Source organism: Dendrobates tinctorius, unplaced genomic scaffold (assembly GCF_039654945.1).
Source record: "Dendrobates tinctorius isolate UK_male_01 unplaced genomic scaffold, ASM3965494v1 ptg000007l, whole genome shotgun sequence".
NCBI lineage: Eukaryota > Metazoa > Chordata > Amphibia > Anura > Dendrobatidae > Dendrobates > Dendrobates tinctorius.
In genome coordinates this window covers 43297118-43313164 of record NW_027361675.1, presented here as the reverse complement: position 1 = coordinate 43313164, position 16047 = coordinate 43297118, and the positions used below count along the sequence as shown (strand labels likewise).

Here is a 16047-nt window from a genome sequence, read left to right as displayed (position 1 = left end):
GATCTACCTCTCTGGCCCAGACATCACCTCTCTGCTGTCCAGAATTCCCGAGTGTCTATCAGCCATATCCTCCTTGTTCTTCTCTCGCTTCCTCAAACTCAATGTGGACAAATCAAAACTCATCATCTTTCCTCCATCTCACAGATTTTCCTTACCTGACCTATCTATCACAATTAATGACATCACGCATTCCCCCATACCGGAAGTCCGCTGCCTTGGAGTAAACCTTGACTCTGCCCTGTCCTTCACACTGCACATCTAAGCTGTTTCCACCTTCTGTTGCCTCCAACTCAAAAATATTTCCAGAATCCGTCCTTTCCCCAACCCTCAATCTACTAAAATGCTTGTGCATGCCCTCATCATCTCCCGCCTCGACTACTGCAACATTCTTTTCTGTGGCCTCTCTGCCAACACCCTTGCACGTCTCCAGTCCATCCTTAACTCTGCTGCCCTACTAATTCATCTCTCTCCTCACTGCTCCTCTGCTTCTCCCCACTGCGAATCTCTTCACTGGCTCCCATTCCCTCAGTATATCCAATTCAAATTACTAATGCTGACCTACAAGGCCATCTATAACTTGTCTCCTCCATATATCTCTGAACTAATCTCCCGAGATCTTCCCTCACGTAATCTCTGGTCGTCTCAAGACCTAATTATCTCCTCCACACTTATTCGCTCCTCACCCAACCGCCTCCAAGACTTCTCCAGAATATCCCCATCCTCTGTAATTCTTTGCCCCAACACGTCCGACTATAAACTACATTCGGATCCTTCAGACGGAACCTGAAAACCCACCTCTTCAGGAAAGCTTACAGCCTGCAATGACCCCTCTGCCTCCTCACCACTACCAGAGCTACTGTCTCACCATCACCAGAGCAGCAGCAACCACCCAACCTACTGTCTCCTTCCCCAACATCCTGTAGAATGTAAGCCCGCAAGGGCAGGGTCATCTCCCCCCTGTATCAGTCTGTGATTGTTAGTTTGTTAACTGTAAGTGATATCTGTAATTTGTATGCAACCCCTTCTCATCTGCAGCACCATGGAATCAATCAATCAATAAATAATAATAATAGTACTTACTATTATATGACAGGAGCTCCTCCAGTTCTTGTTAGTGCAGCTTTTCTCACAGACTGTACTGCTCGCCAGTAGAGATGAGCAAATTTGTTCGGATTCGATTCCAAATACGATCGGACTCAAATAATGATTTTGCAGTATTCGTTGAACACAGCCAAACGTCATTAGAGTCAATGGGAGTAAAAATTACTGATTATGTTCGGAACCGATCATAAGACATACACTCGGCACGAATATTTTTCGAATATGGCTCAAATATGCCAAAATCAGAATTGTAGACAAAATCCAAACAAATTCGCTCATTTCTACTCTCCAGCCCATACAATGGCTGCTGGCGGAGGAACATGCGACCAGACCTGTCCGTCAGTCTCCTCCTACAGAAAAGTATTTTTCTAATGTGAGCTTATCAGTCAGACAAGACTGACGGACAGGTCTGGTCACATGTTCCTCCACCAGCTGCCATTTTATGGGTCAGAGAGCTGTGCAGTCTGTGAGGTTAGCGGCACTAACCAGGAGGAGAACCTGACGTACCAATATAATAGTAAGTACTACAAAATCATCTCCCCAACACATTTGTGAAAATAAAGATAACGTGGTTGATCCCAGTAACTTATTCTGCAGTCAATAATAGACAGTGTAATACAGAGACTATAGAAGGCAAAGTGCAAAATTTAAAATAAAACACAAATGCAAAAATAATTTTTAGCCCCAACTGCATAAATTTAAGTAAGAAAATAAATTGTACCCAAAGGGGGCGACCCCTTTAAGAAGGCAAAAATGAATTCTGCCACTTAGCGAAGCTTATACATCACACATTACACTCTTATAAATGTTACCTGACCTAAACTAATTTCCATGATTTCCAATAGTCAGTTTACAGTTAACAAAAATATGCATCTGTGTTTTTTAGAAGGTGGAACTGAGGCTAATTAAGGGAAGTGGTAGGAGAACTGAGGGTCCACATAACAGAACTTGTACGAGAGGCGCCTGAAAACAAGGCCCACCCATGAAATCTTTTTTGCATGGTCTTGTTTTGCAATGCAATATGTTATTTAGTTAGTTGAATGGCCTCATGAGCAATCTGGATTTATTTTGATTTTTTTTGTTTCCGTTACAGCATTTTAAAGTTGGGTCGCAAGGCTGAAATATGGAAATGGAGAAGTTGGCAAAGTTCACACATCGGCTACTGCAATTCACTCCTGTGGTTTCCAACTGCTTCAGCACCCACCCTATTCCCCTGATTTGGCTCCCTCGGACTATCACCTATTCCCACAGATGAAAAAGCACCTTGGTGGAAGGTGGAATTGCAGCCATTGCAGCCGCCGATGTGTGAACTTTGCCAACTTCTCCATTTCCATATTTCAGCCTTGCGACCCAACTTTAAAATGCTGTAACGGAAACAAAAAAAATCAAAATAAATCCAGATTGCTCATGAGACTATTCAACTAACTAAATAACATATTGCATTGCAAAACAAGACCATGCAAAAAAGATTTCATGGGTGGGCCTCAAAGTTTTCGGGCACCCCTCATATACAGCTCATCTGAGAAGTGCTCTTCTGTGTGCGCCTGGGTCCATGTGCCTGAGGGCACTCTGCCACATAAGAAGACACCAATATTTTCAATTGAACAGTTTTGGCTCTGGGCCCCAGAAGCTTAGTGTGTTGTGCCTGTGTACAAGCAATCAAGGCAAGGGTACAAAGCATGTGGCCTGGAAGGTCCATGCAGCACACAATGCCATTCTATGCGGGACCTAACCATATAGACTCATAATGCTTATCTCGCAAGGAAACCACATGGAACAGTCACACACTCTGAGAAGAGTAGTTGCACACAACTAAGAGGAAAGACAGGCAAGTACTAATGGTATACTGTGCAGACATCTCTGGTTTCCCATATACAAGGAGAATAGGTTATTTTGAGCCCCAATTGTTCACACCAGAAAAGGAGTATGAGAATTAGAGAGCTGGCAGTCTATGCCAACAGCTCTTTAAACTGTAGTTTATGGGAGTTGTGAAATTCTGGGCTGTTAGCACAATGTTCATATTCATTATTAGAAAGAGGAATGTGCATGCATGGTCTCCTCCTCCTTAAAGGGAATCTGCCACCAGGTTCTTGCTACCTCATCTGAAATCAGCATAATGTAGGAAAATAGTCCCTGAATACAATGATGTATCACTTTGTGTCACAATTACTGCACTCAAGTGCTTAACTGTAGTGTAGCAGAGCTCAGAAAGCTAACCCCCAATAACGCCACACAACAGTTCTCTATGTACATTATCCATTGACAGTGGGCTGCTTATCAGAGGAGGACTTGACACAAGGCAGCTAGTCAGGGCAATGATAATGTCCTAGTGATAAAATTTTTATTGTATGTAAATAGCAGCACACAGCCTAATAAGAGTCACATAGTTGAAATCTGTGTTTCAGCCCTTATCGCCTGCTGTCTTTAGATTACATATCAAAAACCTGGTAGCCTTTCCCTTTAAAGAGTTGATTTGGAAAGTCAAGAATCCCCATTATCTTGATAGGTAGGAGTTCTATGAGTAGAACCTGCACCCATCAGACATTGGTGTAGATTAATATGGCAATGTGGCCCTCCAACCAAAGATTTTGCACCCTTACATCATTGTATTCTATAAAATAAAGATATGTCTGCGCACAGTAGAGAATTTCTTTGATGAGACATCTGAGGATCCCTTTAAAATAGCCTTATCTTGTGCCACATGTAAAAAGCATTTTAGTGCTCATAGTGGGTAGTCATTTCTACATTATATTAGGATTTTGTAGGTATTTTCTGATATATACCTCCTCTAGAAGGCTTGGATATATGACATTTTATAGGTATACCCTAGCTTACGTTATTGCCTGAGCACATGGTAAAAATGTTTTGGCAGCATTTTGCCAAATATAGGGTTTTATTGTGATGTAAACAAAACCTTACATTGAATATGACATTTATCGAAAATCTTTAAGTTGTATTACCTTGGCGAAGTGTGATTGGGCCAGACCAGCCAGTTTTATCCACGAATGCACCTGTCGAATCCATAACAACAAATATAACCCTGAAAAACACAAACAGTTTTATCTATTATAATTTTAGATATCATTTGATTTCTTTTGATACCTTAATCTGCCATTATTTTTATACAATACATCAACCCCACAAATATGAACCCCACTTACCACCACCACAGAACAAGTAGGAAGAGCCAGTCAAAGCGCCATAATTGGTGCATCTAATAGATGTGCACCTTTTCTGGGTGGCTGTGGGCTGGTATTTTTAGGCTGGAGGTGCAATATCCATAGCCCCTTACCAGCCTGAGAATACCAGCCCCCAGCTGTCTGCTTTAGTTTGGCTCGTTGTCAAAAATGATTGGGATCCCATGCCATTTTTAAAATTATTTATTTAAATAATTAAAAAAAAGGTATGGGATGGGGAACCCTCTATTCTTCATAACCAGCCTTGCTAAAGCTGACAGCTGAGGATTGCAGTCCCCAGCTGTCAGTTTTTCCTTGTTTCCTGGCTGGTTATCAAAAAGATGGGAACTCATGCCTTTTTTAACCCCTTTACCCCCAAGGGTGGTTTGCACGTTAATGACCGGGCCAGTTTTTACAATTCTGACCAATGTCCCTTCATGAGGTAATAACTCTGGAACGCTTCCATGGATCCTGGTGATTCTGACATTGTTTTTCTCGTAATTAAGGAAAGAGAGCACACATAGGGCAATAAAAGTGATTTTTTTTGGGTAACAATACACGGTTAGTGCACTCACCTTTACAGGTTGTGAACAGTCACAACCCCTTGCAGAATGTGAAAGGAACCAGTGGTCACGCAGACTCCCGTGGATACCAATGTCACAAAGGAGGAAGAAAAAGACCGGGTTTTTCAATGTATCCACACTGGCCACACAAGGACAGAAATGTTCTTCATAGCTTTATTGTGTCGACGCCTTTCGTGGCAGATCTGCCACTTCCTCAGGGCCAAAGAATTCTTTGAGCACCGTTTGACTTTTTCAACGCAGAATTGGCTGGAATTGAGATCAGACGCCATGTCGCGTTTGGAGAGCCCCTGATGTGCCAGAACAGTGGAAACCCCCCAATTCTAACTCCAACCCTAACCCCAACACACCCCTAACCCTCATCCCAACCCCAACCCTAGCCCTAACACTAACCCTAATGGGAAAATGGAAATGAACACTTTTTTTTAATTTTATTATTTTTCCCTAACTAAGGCGGTGATAAAAGGGGATTTGATTTACTATTTATAGCGGGTTTTTATGTTTGGCAGCTGTCACAGGCTAAAAGATGCTTTTTATTGCAAAAAATAGCTTTTGCATCACCACATTTTGAGAGCTATAATTTTTCCATATTTTGACCCACGGAGTCATATGAGGCCTTATTTTTTGCGGGACAAGTTGACATTTTTATTGGTACCATTGTCGGGCACATGACTTTTTTTATCGCTTTTTATTCCGATTTTTGGGACGCAGAATTAGCAAAAAAACAGCAATTCCCGAATTTCTTTTGGGGGGTGCGCTTACACCGTTTTGCGTATGGTAAAATTGATAAAGCGGTTTTATTCTTCGGGTCTGTAAGATGACAGCGATACCGCATTTATATAATTTTTTTATGCTTTGGCGCTTTTATACAATAAAAACAATTTTATATAAAAAATAGTTATTTTTGCATTGCTTTATTCTGCGAGCTATAACTTTTTTAATTTTTCGCTGATGACACTCTATGGTGGCCTGTTTTTTGCACGACAAGATGACGTTTTCAGCAGTACCATGTTTATTTATATCTGTCTTTTTGATCCCGTGTTATTGCACTTTTTGTTCAGCAGTATGATGATAAAGCATTGTATTTTGCCTTGTTTGTTTGTTTTTTGAATGGGTTCACTACAGGGGTTAACTAGTGAGAGTTTTATAGGGCAGGTCATTACAGACGCGGCAATGCTAAATATGTGTACTTTTATTTTTTTTTTTCTTTATTTACAAAAAAAATGAATTTATTAGGGCATTTTTTTTCTTTATTTAGGAATTTTTAAAAAATTATTTTTACACTTTTTTTATATATTGACTCAGTGTGGGACATCACTATATTAAGTCAGATCACTGATCTGACACTTTGCAATGTACTGTGTCAGATCAGCGATCTGACAGGCAGTGCAGTTGACTTCTCAGCGCCTGCTCTCAGCAGGCACTGAGAAGCCACCTCCCTGCAGGACCCCAAAGGCCCCTGCAGCCATCTTGGATCTGGAGGCCTGCAAGGGGAGGCCCTTGGAACAACGCGAGCACATTTCGCTGTCCTGAGGGTCACAGGGAAGCACGCAAGGAGCCCCCTCTCTGCGCAAATCTTCCCTGTGCCCCCGAAACACTGCGATCATGTTTGCTGGGAGTTAATGTGCCGGGAGCGGTCCATGTGATAATCAGCTTACACCCGACTGCGATCAGCTGCGCTCACCTAGTGAGCGTGTCTGATCACGTAAGAGGTACTATACGGTCTATGGGCATTAAGGCCCAGGGCACATGGACGGTATAGTACGTCACATGACAGGAAGGGGTTAATATTATTTATTTATTTAAAGTCTGCTGGTGCCGAAAGACCATGCACATGACAGCGTGGCAGTAATTAGAAAGCAATCCTGCTACTTAGTGAAAAATAATATCAGCTGGTTCAACTGATGGCCTATAAAAAGGTGTCTCATTACCAAGGTGCCACACAAGAAACATCTAATGATGGGTAAAACCAGTGAGATGTCTTAAGACCTTTGCAACCTTATTGTTGCAAAACATACTGATGGCATTGATTACAAAAGAATTTCTAAACTACTGTAGGTTCCAGTGGACACTGGTGGGGCCATAATCCAGAAGTGGAAAGAACATCATTTCACGATAAACCATGGCCCGTAGCTGCCTGCAAGATTTCAGACAGAGGAGTGAAAAGAATTATCAGTAGCATTGTCCAAGAGTCAGGGACCACCTATTGAGAGCTACAGAAAGACCTGGAATCAGCAGTTACAATTGTTTCAAAGAAAACTATAAGTAATGCACTCAACTTCCATGGCCTGTATGCACGATCACCATGCAAGACTCCATTGCTGAACAAAAAGCATATTCAAGCATGTTTACAGTTTGCTCAACAACAAGCCTGTGAAACACTGGGACAATATAGTCTGATCAGATAAAACCAGAATTTAATTCTTTAGACTCCATAATACACACCATGTTTGGAGATCAAAAGGCACTACATATTACTCCAAAAGTACCATGCCAACTGTGAAGTTTGGCGGTGGGAACTTCATGGTATGTGGCTTTATCAGCAAATAGCACTGGTAAACTTCAAATACAAGAAGGAAGAATGAATGGACAAATGAATCAAGACATTTTCATAAAAATATGCTATCTACAAGGACGATAAAGCTGAAACAAGGGAGGACCTTTCAGCAAGACATTGATCACACAGCCAAGGCAACTCTCAGGTGGTTTCAGAGAAAGAAAATAAACCTGCTAGAATGGCATACACCTGAACTGAAACCAATAGACAATTTATGGAAGGACCCAAAACTCAGAGTTCATAGAAGGAGACCACTGAACCTTCACAATTAGAAGAGTGTTTGTGTCGAAGGATGGGCCAAGGTTACACCTTAGCTAGACAATGACAGCTTGGAGCCCCTGTGCAAGAAATGTGTCTGGGCCCCAGCCCCACTTCCTTCTATGGTGACAAAGGCCACCACCCAGCTTGGCTAATACAGTGCCACACACATGGATCTGTGAATGCTTGGCTCTCTACAATGTCAACAGGAAATTAAGAACCTTCCACAGAAACTCAATGGGGCTATGGAGAACAACACTGGAAGTCAACTCAAGACAACTAGCACAAGTGACCATTAAATGCAGCATATACTAAGGTGATGCACAGTCCCCATTGCTGTTCTGCATAGGCTTGAACCCCCTTAGTCAGATAATTACAGAGTCTGGCTATGGATACAAGTTCAAGAGTGGAAGCACCATCAGCCACCTCTTCTACATGGATGACTTCAAGCTGTGTGCAAAAAATGAACGAGTCATTGATTCACTGATCCACCTGACAAGGATCTATAGTGAAGACATCGGGATATCCTTCAGACTGGAGAAGTGCAGCCGATTGGTAATAAAGAGAGGCAAGGAAGTCAGGACCAATGGAGTGGAATTGCCAGCAGGGCACATAGCAGATGTAAAGACATGCTACAGGGATACGGTAACCATGATGAGGAGGCAAGGAAAGCAGCAACATCCATATACCATCAAAGGGTAAGACAGGTTCTGAAGAGCCAGCTTAATGGGAAGAATAAAATATGCACCATCAATACATATGCCTTGCCAGTTATCAGATACTCTGCTGGCATAGTGTGCTGGCCAAAAGAAGAGATGGAAGATGCATATGTGAAGACACCAAAGCTCCTCACAATACATGGAGGTCACCACCCTAAGTCTAGCACCCAAAGATTGTATACCAACAGAAAGGAGGGTGGTCGAGGCTTGATAAGCATCCAAGCCACCATCACGGATGAAACAAGGAGTATCCAGGAATACATCAGAAGAATGGCCCCAAAAGATGAGATGCTGAGAGAAAGCATAAGGCAGCAACAACAACAGATCTGGAAGGAAGAACAGGAACATGAAGTGCCATGGCAAGACAAGCCGCTGCATGGGACGTACCATCAACAGATAATGGAGGTGGCTTACAATAAGAAACCCTACCAATGGCTGGAGAAAGCTGGACTCCGAGACAGCACAGAGGCACTAATCATAGCAGCACAAGAGCAAGCACTAAATACCAGATCCATAGAAGCAGGAATATACCACACAAGACAAGACCCAAGGTGCAGACTATGCAAAGAAACCTCAGAAACCGTCCAACTCATAATATCAGGATGCAAAATGCAGGCAGGAACAGCATATAATGAACACCACAACCAAGTAACGGGAATTGTATACAGGAACATATGCACAGCATATGTTCTAAGTCCTCCAAAGTACAGGTGGGAGACCCCAGAAAAAGTAGTGGAGAATGAAAGGGCTAAAATCCTGTGGGACTTCAAGATCCAGATGGTTAAGCAAGTGTTGGCTAGCCAACCAGACGTTGTCATAGTAGACAAGGATCAGAAGACAGCAATGATGACAGATGTGGCAGTGCCAAGTGACAGCAACATCAGAAAGAAGGAATATGAGAAGCTGGATAAATACCAAGGCCTCAAAGGAGAACTGGAGAAGATGTGGAAGGTGAAGGCAACAGTAATTCCAGTGGTGATAGGAGCACTTGGAACAGTGACTCCTAAGTTGGAAGAATGGCTTCAACAGATCCCAGGAGCAACATCTGAGCTCTCTGTTCAAAAATGTGCAATATTGGGAACAACTAAGATCCGGTGCAGAACCCTCAAACTCCCAGGCCTGTGGTGGAGGACCCGAGAATGAGAAAAGACAACAAAGACCACCCCCAGTGGGGGTGAGAAGGAAGTTTTATATAAATATATATATATAAAATATATAGGTATACTGCTCAAAAATAATGGGAACAATATAACATAGGATGTGGTATTTTAGTGTTCCATTTATTTTTTTGAGCAGTATATAATTAGTATATAGCCACACACACACATACATGTATATATATTACATGGTCTCCTTTTTATAATGTATTTTGCCATCCCTTATTATGCAGGGTCCTCTCTTGTTATGTACAGCACCGTCCCTTACATATTGGATTATATATAGCCCTGTTTTTTATTATATACCGTCTCGTCTTATTAGCTGTATAATGCAATGATGGCTGATGGAGCATGGGAAAGCATCCTTTCTAATGGATGAGCTGATGGACTGGTAGTCTGGTCACCGGCTCCTCGATCAGCAGTCATTTTACATCTAACAAGAGAGCGGACTATGTAATAAAGGAGGGCGCTGTGAAAAACAAAAATAACAAGAATGCACTATGTAAGAGACAGCACTGTACATAATAGTAGAGGAAGCTATATAATAAGGAGGCATCTTGATGCTGTCATCACCAACAAAGGTTTTTGTACGAAGTATTAATAAATTTCATTAAACATGTTCAATACTTTTTCCCTGTGTAATTTCTCATTATTACCCATAAATATATTTATGGACGTCTATGGTTTGATTTCTTTGCCTGTGTGGATTGGATGGGTTGTTACCGACGTCTGGTAAGTATTTCAATGTCAATTGCACCTTTAAAAATATATTTACTTAGAAAATTGGTGATGTGTTCATTATTTAGATCACCCACTGTCATTTCAAAAAAACTTTCATAAATCAATGGTGTAGGCAAATATATAAACTTTGTAATATATCTTTTTAGATAAAATCTGCTTCTTCCAATTCCGTTTCCTGAACTCAATATCCTCAGAAACAAAAGATCAAATCTGTATTGGTCAAATCAAGATGGACTGTCAAAACAGTGAGGTGTCAGGTTATATCTCCTATTATAGTGTATGGATTGGTGAGGGGATTATTAAAGAGGTGCAGTGAAAGGCATTGACAAATGCAGAAATACAAATTGTGCTGATGCTGGATTCTCAGCTACAATGCTCAGTAATGCTGTATATTTTTCCATCTTTCTCCTGCTTCTGTTTGAGTGCTACAGAAATAGAAAAGCAGGACTATATTTCTCAGTGTGTGTATTTGGGTGGTATCACAACAGCTAGCCTTCACCTAATTCTACAGAGGCAACTAAAATTTGGATATAGAGCCTGAAGAGGGGAAACCTGTTGAAAAAAAATACAGGATACAAGTGATATAATGGCCGGGAATAGTGTTATTGTTCTTGTATACACAACAGCTTATTACAAAAAGTTACCTGAAATGACAGGTACCCTTAAACAGTCTGTACTTACCGGTATGGGCCAGGAGAAGTTAAAGGTTTGTTGCAGCTGTCGAAGTTGTCAAAACAGGATGTGTCCGTACCAATTTGAATGTATTCAGCTATGTTATCACAGGAATATGAATTCTCCGTGGCGGTAAGGGTGTGATAATAGCCCAAAGTTTCAAATGTAGAATAGGTAGCACCTTTGTTTATCAAGTTATTGTTACTCAATTGTACTACAAGGAAGGAAACACAACAATAAGAAAGCAACTATAATTAAAAAAAAAACCTTTTTCATGACAACATTGCAATTTCTGTTGAGGAGTGCAATAATTATTTACCTGTATTGTTAGCAATAACTATCCATACATTGTTAGTTGTGCCCGAGTTAAAGATGCACTTTGGTTTAGACAGAATAAATGTTGTAGCCGTCAACCTTCCTTGCAAAGATGTACTAGCCAGTTGTGGGATATAGCTAGTAAAATCTAGAAAGAACAAAACACATGTAAACACCTTACCTCCTATTATAAAGACATATCATAATTTAAAACACAATTACTCTATTAGTTAAGGTTTTTGCCCAAATCTGAGTATTTATCTGTATGTAAACTGTATGACTCTTCTTTATGCCTCTGTTATAGCTGAATACCTAATAGACCACCATACAAAATGAAGCCATAATCATGGTTACCAATATTCTGTAAATTCCTGAACCGTACGTAAAAATAGGGAACTTTTTCCCATGGTTGATAAAAATATATATTTTTTATGTGTCCAAGCTTTTTTAATTTTAAACTGTGGGTGATTGTACTGGTAAGTTTGTTGGTAAGAAACATTGTTTTATAGTTTCCATTGCTGCTTCTAATGCGTTCATATCAGCATTCTATTCCAGATGTACGATAAGATGCCATTATAGTTTACTTTTTCATGTATTTTAGATCAATTGGATTGTCACAAAGACTGCTAAGTCGAAGCACACAGGCACTATAGGTAGCCAAAAGTTCCTAAATTATTCAGCTGTACCCAAAAATTACATAACCTATTTTTTTTAGGGTGGGGGAGTGCAGGCTGCAATGGCATCTACCTTCCCAGCCTCTGGCTTCAGAGTTCCCCCATACACTCAGTGGTTTAGGTACTTCATCTCCATCATGCCTATCTGACACTTTCCAGGTGTGATGGTCAGACCAGAAGTTAGGAGAACCCGAGACAGATTGGGCAGGTGTTCCTCCCAAGTTAGACTAAACACTGCTATGTCTTCCAGGTATATAGCTGCAAACCTTGAAGGGTCCTTCAAGTAGCTGGCTAACCAAGCACTGGAAAGTGGCAGGGACATTTTTTATGACAAAAGACATGAGCCTGTATTAACACAATCCAAAGGCGTAATTAATGCAGACTGTTCCAGAGCTTGCGTTCACATAGGGATTTTCCAACAATTCTGATTAAAATCCATTCTAGTTAGTTACTGGGCTTTGACCAATTGGTCCAAAAGCTCATGCAAAGCATCAGGTATGTGTCATAGACAGTGATGGCATTTAGTTTCTTATAGTCCAAGGACTACAGGGGAGGCCCATTCACTCTGCAATTTCCAGGTTACACCCAAAGTAAGAATTTTGTCTAGCTTTCATTTAATATCTGCCTTCACCTCTAAGGAAATGTAGTAGGTATGCTACGTAATAGGAGGCTGTTGCCCAGTGTCCACATGGTGGATGGCTAGCTGGGTCATCCCAGGCTTCCCAGTGAAAATGGGTAGGAAGAGTTGGATTAACTTGGGTAGTTGGGCTTTATGGTCTGCAAAGAGCTTTGGTTTAAACTAAGCATCCTCAATGGACTCAACCCTTTGAGTAGGTGCTATAAGATCTACAAGTGCATCTGTTTTTTTACTGCCCTTTCTAGCTTGATGTGCTCCCAAATGCTAGTTGTACAGTATCGCAGCCCCTACTACTGTACCTGCTTCTAAAAAAAAAAAAATTAGGGGCCGATATGTCAGAGTGTTTCTGCCAGAAAACCAGTCATAAGACACTTTGAAAAGTACCCAAATTTTTGCGCAGTGCAAAGTTGCGCAATTATTTTGACTGTTCACGATTTTATGTCAGTTTTGGGCAGTGTGTGCGCCTCTTAATGAATTTGACGCATTTTACATGTGCACATGTTGATATTGCCGTCTCTTAATGTATCGTGGATGTAATCTGTCTCATGACTGGGTATGTCCACATGGGACACATTCTCCGCAATCCTTCCGCAGCTGAATTTCACAATGAATCCACAGCTACAAAATGTACAACAAATTGTGCAGATTTTGCTTTGCATTTCAATGGGGAAAATATGTGGGGGGGGGGGGGGGGGGGAATCAAAATCCACAGCATAAAAATAACAAATGACAAATCTGCAGTGTCAGTCAATTAGGCACAGGTTCTTTCCATGCCTGAATATAAGATGTCATAAAATCTCATTTACAATGCAGTAATTGGGGATTTTTATTTTGTTTGTGAACATGCCCATATTGTTCGTGGGGGCCCAACCTCTGGGACCCACACTGAGCAGCAGAACGAGTACTTTCATTTCCGTTATAGAAGGGACCAGGAGTGCGCATGACCTGACCGCCACTCCAGTCATTCCCTATATTATATTTATCCATTTTCCATATCATCCATTTAAATTCCTTGAGTATCTGACCTGCCACTCCATTTTACAAAGGGATAAAAATTCTCCGATGGGGATAAAAATTAACTGTTGTTCAACCACCATCGAACCCCCATGATTAATAAGTTATCTCCTCTCGTTTGGATAACTGATAACATGCTTTCGTCTTTTCTTTGGATAGGTGATACGTTGCTTTACCTGGTCAACCACTTTATATATATTTCTATCCAATATTCATTCATCAAGCAGTCAAACAGGAATATGATAATCATACACTTACCTGCAGCAACAGCCGATAATGTAACAAGCAGCCACAGTTGCCTCTTTAAAGACATCATGATGATGTTCTCTCTTCGGAGCTTGAGGTGCAGATGAACAGTTCACTAAAGTAACAGCCACTAAAGTCAAGTTTTTCTGAAAACACCATTCAGTGCAAAAGAGCTCTGCATATTTATTGAAATGCCTGAAATATCTGCATTCCTACCATTCATGCTGATACTAAACGTGTTCTACTTGTTTCTGCTCTTGAAGCCATTGTAACAGTGCTCTGTTAGCAAGGGGCTTGCATCTGCTCATTGTTTTGTCTCCATTGAAATGTCACCAAACCTGTCCAGTCATCTGAGATATCTCTCTAGAAAATATGTGAAACTTTTGTTTTCGTTCCAGGACAAAACTCTTGACCAGTTTCTCTGTCTTTAAGTCAGTGTTCTCCTTTTTCTGGCTGATCAGAATACATTATTATTATTATCCCCTTAAAGGGAACCTGTTAGGTTACACATGCACTCTGATCTACCAGCATATACTGTTATGGAGCAGGAGAGGCAGAACAGATTGATATATTTGTTAGATTTGTAGGAAACGATTCACTCTAAAGGCTCATTTAGTCAAGTTTAAAATAAGTATCTTTGCTGTCCAAGTAAATATCGGACAGCACACTGACCGGTGTGATTCAATAGGGCTGTTCAGATGACAGTTTTTTCACATGGATCCAGAGTCTGTGTGGAAAAAAAATCACTTGCCTTGAAAAATTATTCATACCCCATCAATTTTTCCACATTTTTTCAAGTCACACCCATAAATGTATTTTATGTGATCTCTCAGCAAGTATTTGTGAAGTGTAAAGGAAATGATAGCTGGTTTTCTAAATATACCATAAATCAGAAAATTGTCAAGTGCATTTGCATCCAGCCCCCTGTTGTCTGATAACCCTAAATAAAATCATGAGTTACCAATTGCCTCCAGAAGTTACATATTTAGTAAATTGAGTTCACCTGTGTGTAATTTATTCTCAGTATAACTACAGCTGTTCTTTGAAGGCCTCAGAGGCTTGATTGAGAACATTAGGGATCAAACAGCATTATGAAAAACTAATGAACACATCAAACAGGTTGTTGAAAGTAGTAAAGCAAGGTTAGTTTATAAGAAAAAATAGCACAAGCTCTGAACATCTCACAGAGCGCTGTTCAATCCATCATCCAAAAATGGCCGGAGTATAGCACAACTACAAACTTACCAAGACTTGGCTGTCCATCTAAACTGACATCTCAAGCAAGGAAAGCACTTATTAGAGAAGCCGCCAAGAGGCCCACGGTCACTCTTGAAGAGCAGTATAGACCCACAAATTAGGTAGGGGAGAATCTCGGTGGATCAATGGTTAACACTGCAGCCTTGCACGCTGAGGTCCTGGGTTAAAATTCCACGCAGGACAACATCTGCAAGGAGTTTGTATGTTCTCCCCGTGTTTGGGCTGGTTTCCTCCGGGTTCTCCAGTTTCCTCCCATATTCCAATGACATACTCATAGGGATTATAAATTATGAGTACCATCGGGGTCAGTGCTGATAATGTATGTAAAGCGCTGTGGAATTAACGACGCTATATAAGTGAATAAAAAACATAAATAAATCTGTCCATAGGAAAACAATTAGCTGTATACTCACAAATCTAGCCTTTATGGAACAGTAGCATGAAGAAAGCCTTTTTGAAAGCAAGCAAGTCCCATTTTCAGTTTGCAAAAATCCATGTAGGGGACATAGCTAACATGTGGAAGAAGGTGCTTTGGTCAGATGAGACCAAAGTAGAACTTTTTGGGCAAAGTGCTATGTGTGGCAGAAAACTAACACTGCACATCACACTAAAAACACCATCCCCACCATCAAACATGATGGTGGCAGAATCATGTTGTGGGGATGCTTTCCTTCCACAGAAACAATGCAACTGGTCAGAGTTGGTGGAAAGAGGGATAGAGCTAAACACATGGCAATCTGAAAGAAAACCTGTTAGAGGCTGAAAAAGACTTGAGACTGTGATGTAGGTTCACTTTCCAGCAGGACAATGGCTCTAAATGTACTGCCAGAGCTACAATAGATGGTTTAGACCAAAGCATATTCATGTGTTTGAATGACCCAGTCAAAGCCCAGACCTAAATCCCTTTAAGAATCTGTGGCAAGACTTGAAAATTGCTGTTCA

At 40.9% G+C, this 16047-nt stretch overlaps 1 protein-coding gene across 1 annotated transcript in view; it reads right to left on the bottom strand.

The window, feature by feature from the left end:
- The window catches only part of LOC141085899 (uroplakin-3b-like), a 38718-nt gene extending 24803 nt beyond the window's left edge, over positions 1 to 13915 (bottom strand). The window contains exons 1-4 of the mRNA XM_073571520.1: positions 13861 to 13915; positions 11282 to 11425; positions 10972 to 11176; positions 4062 to 4141 (exon numbers count right to left, since the gene is read on the bottom strand). Coding sequence (XP_073427621.1) covers positions 4062 to 4141; positions 10972 to 11176; positions 11282 to 11425; positions 13861 to 13915 — 484 coding nt within the window. The remainder of the gene's footprint in view (positions 1 to 4061; positions 4142 to 10971; positions 11177 to 11281; positions 11426 to 13860) is intronic.
- Positions 13916 to 16047: the final 2132 nt, after the last annotated feature.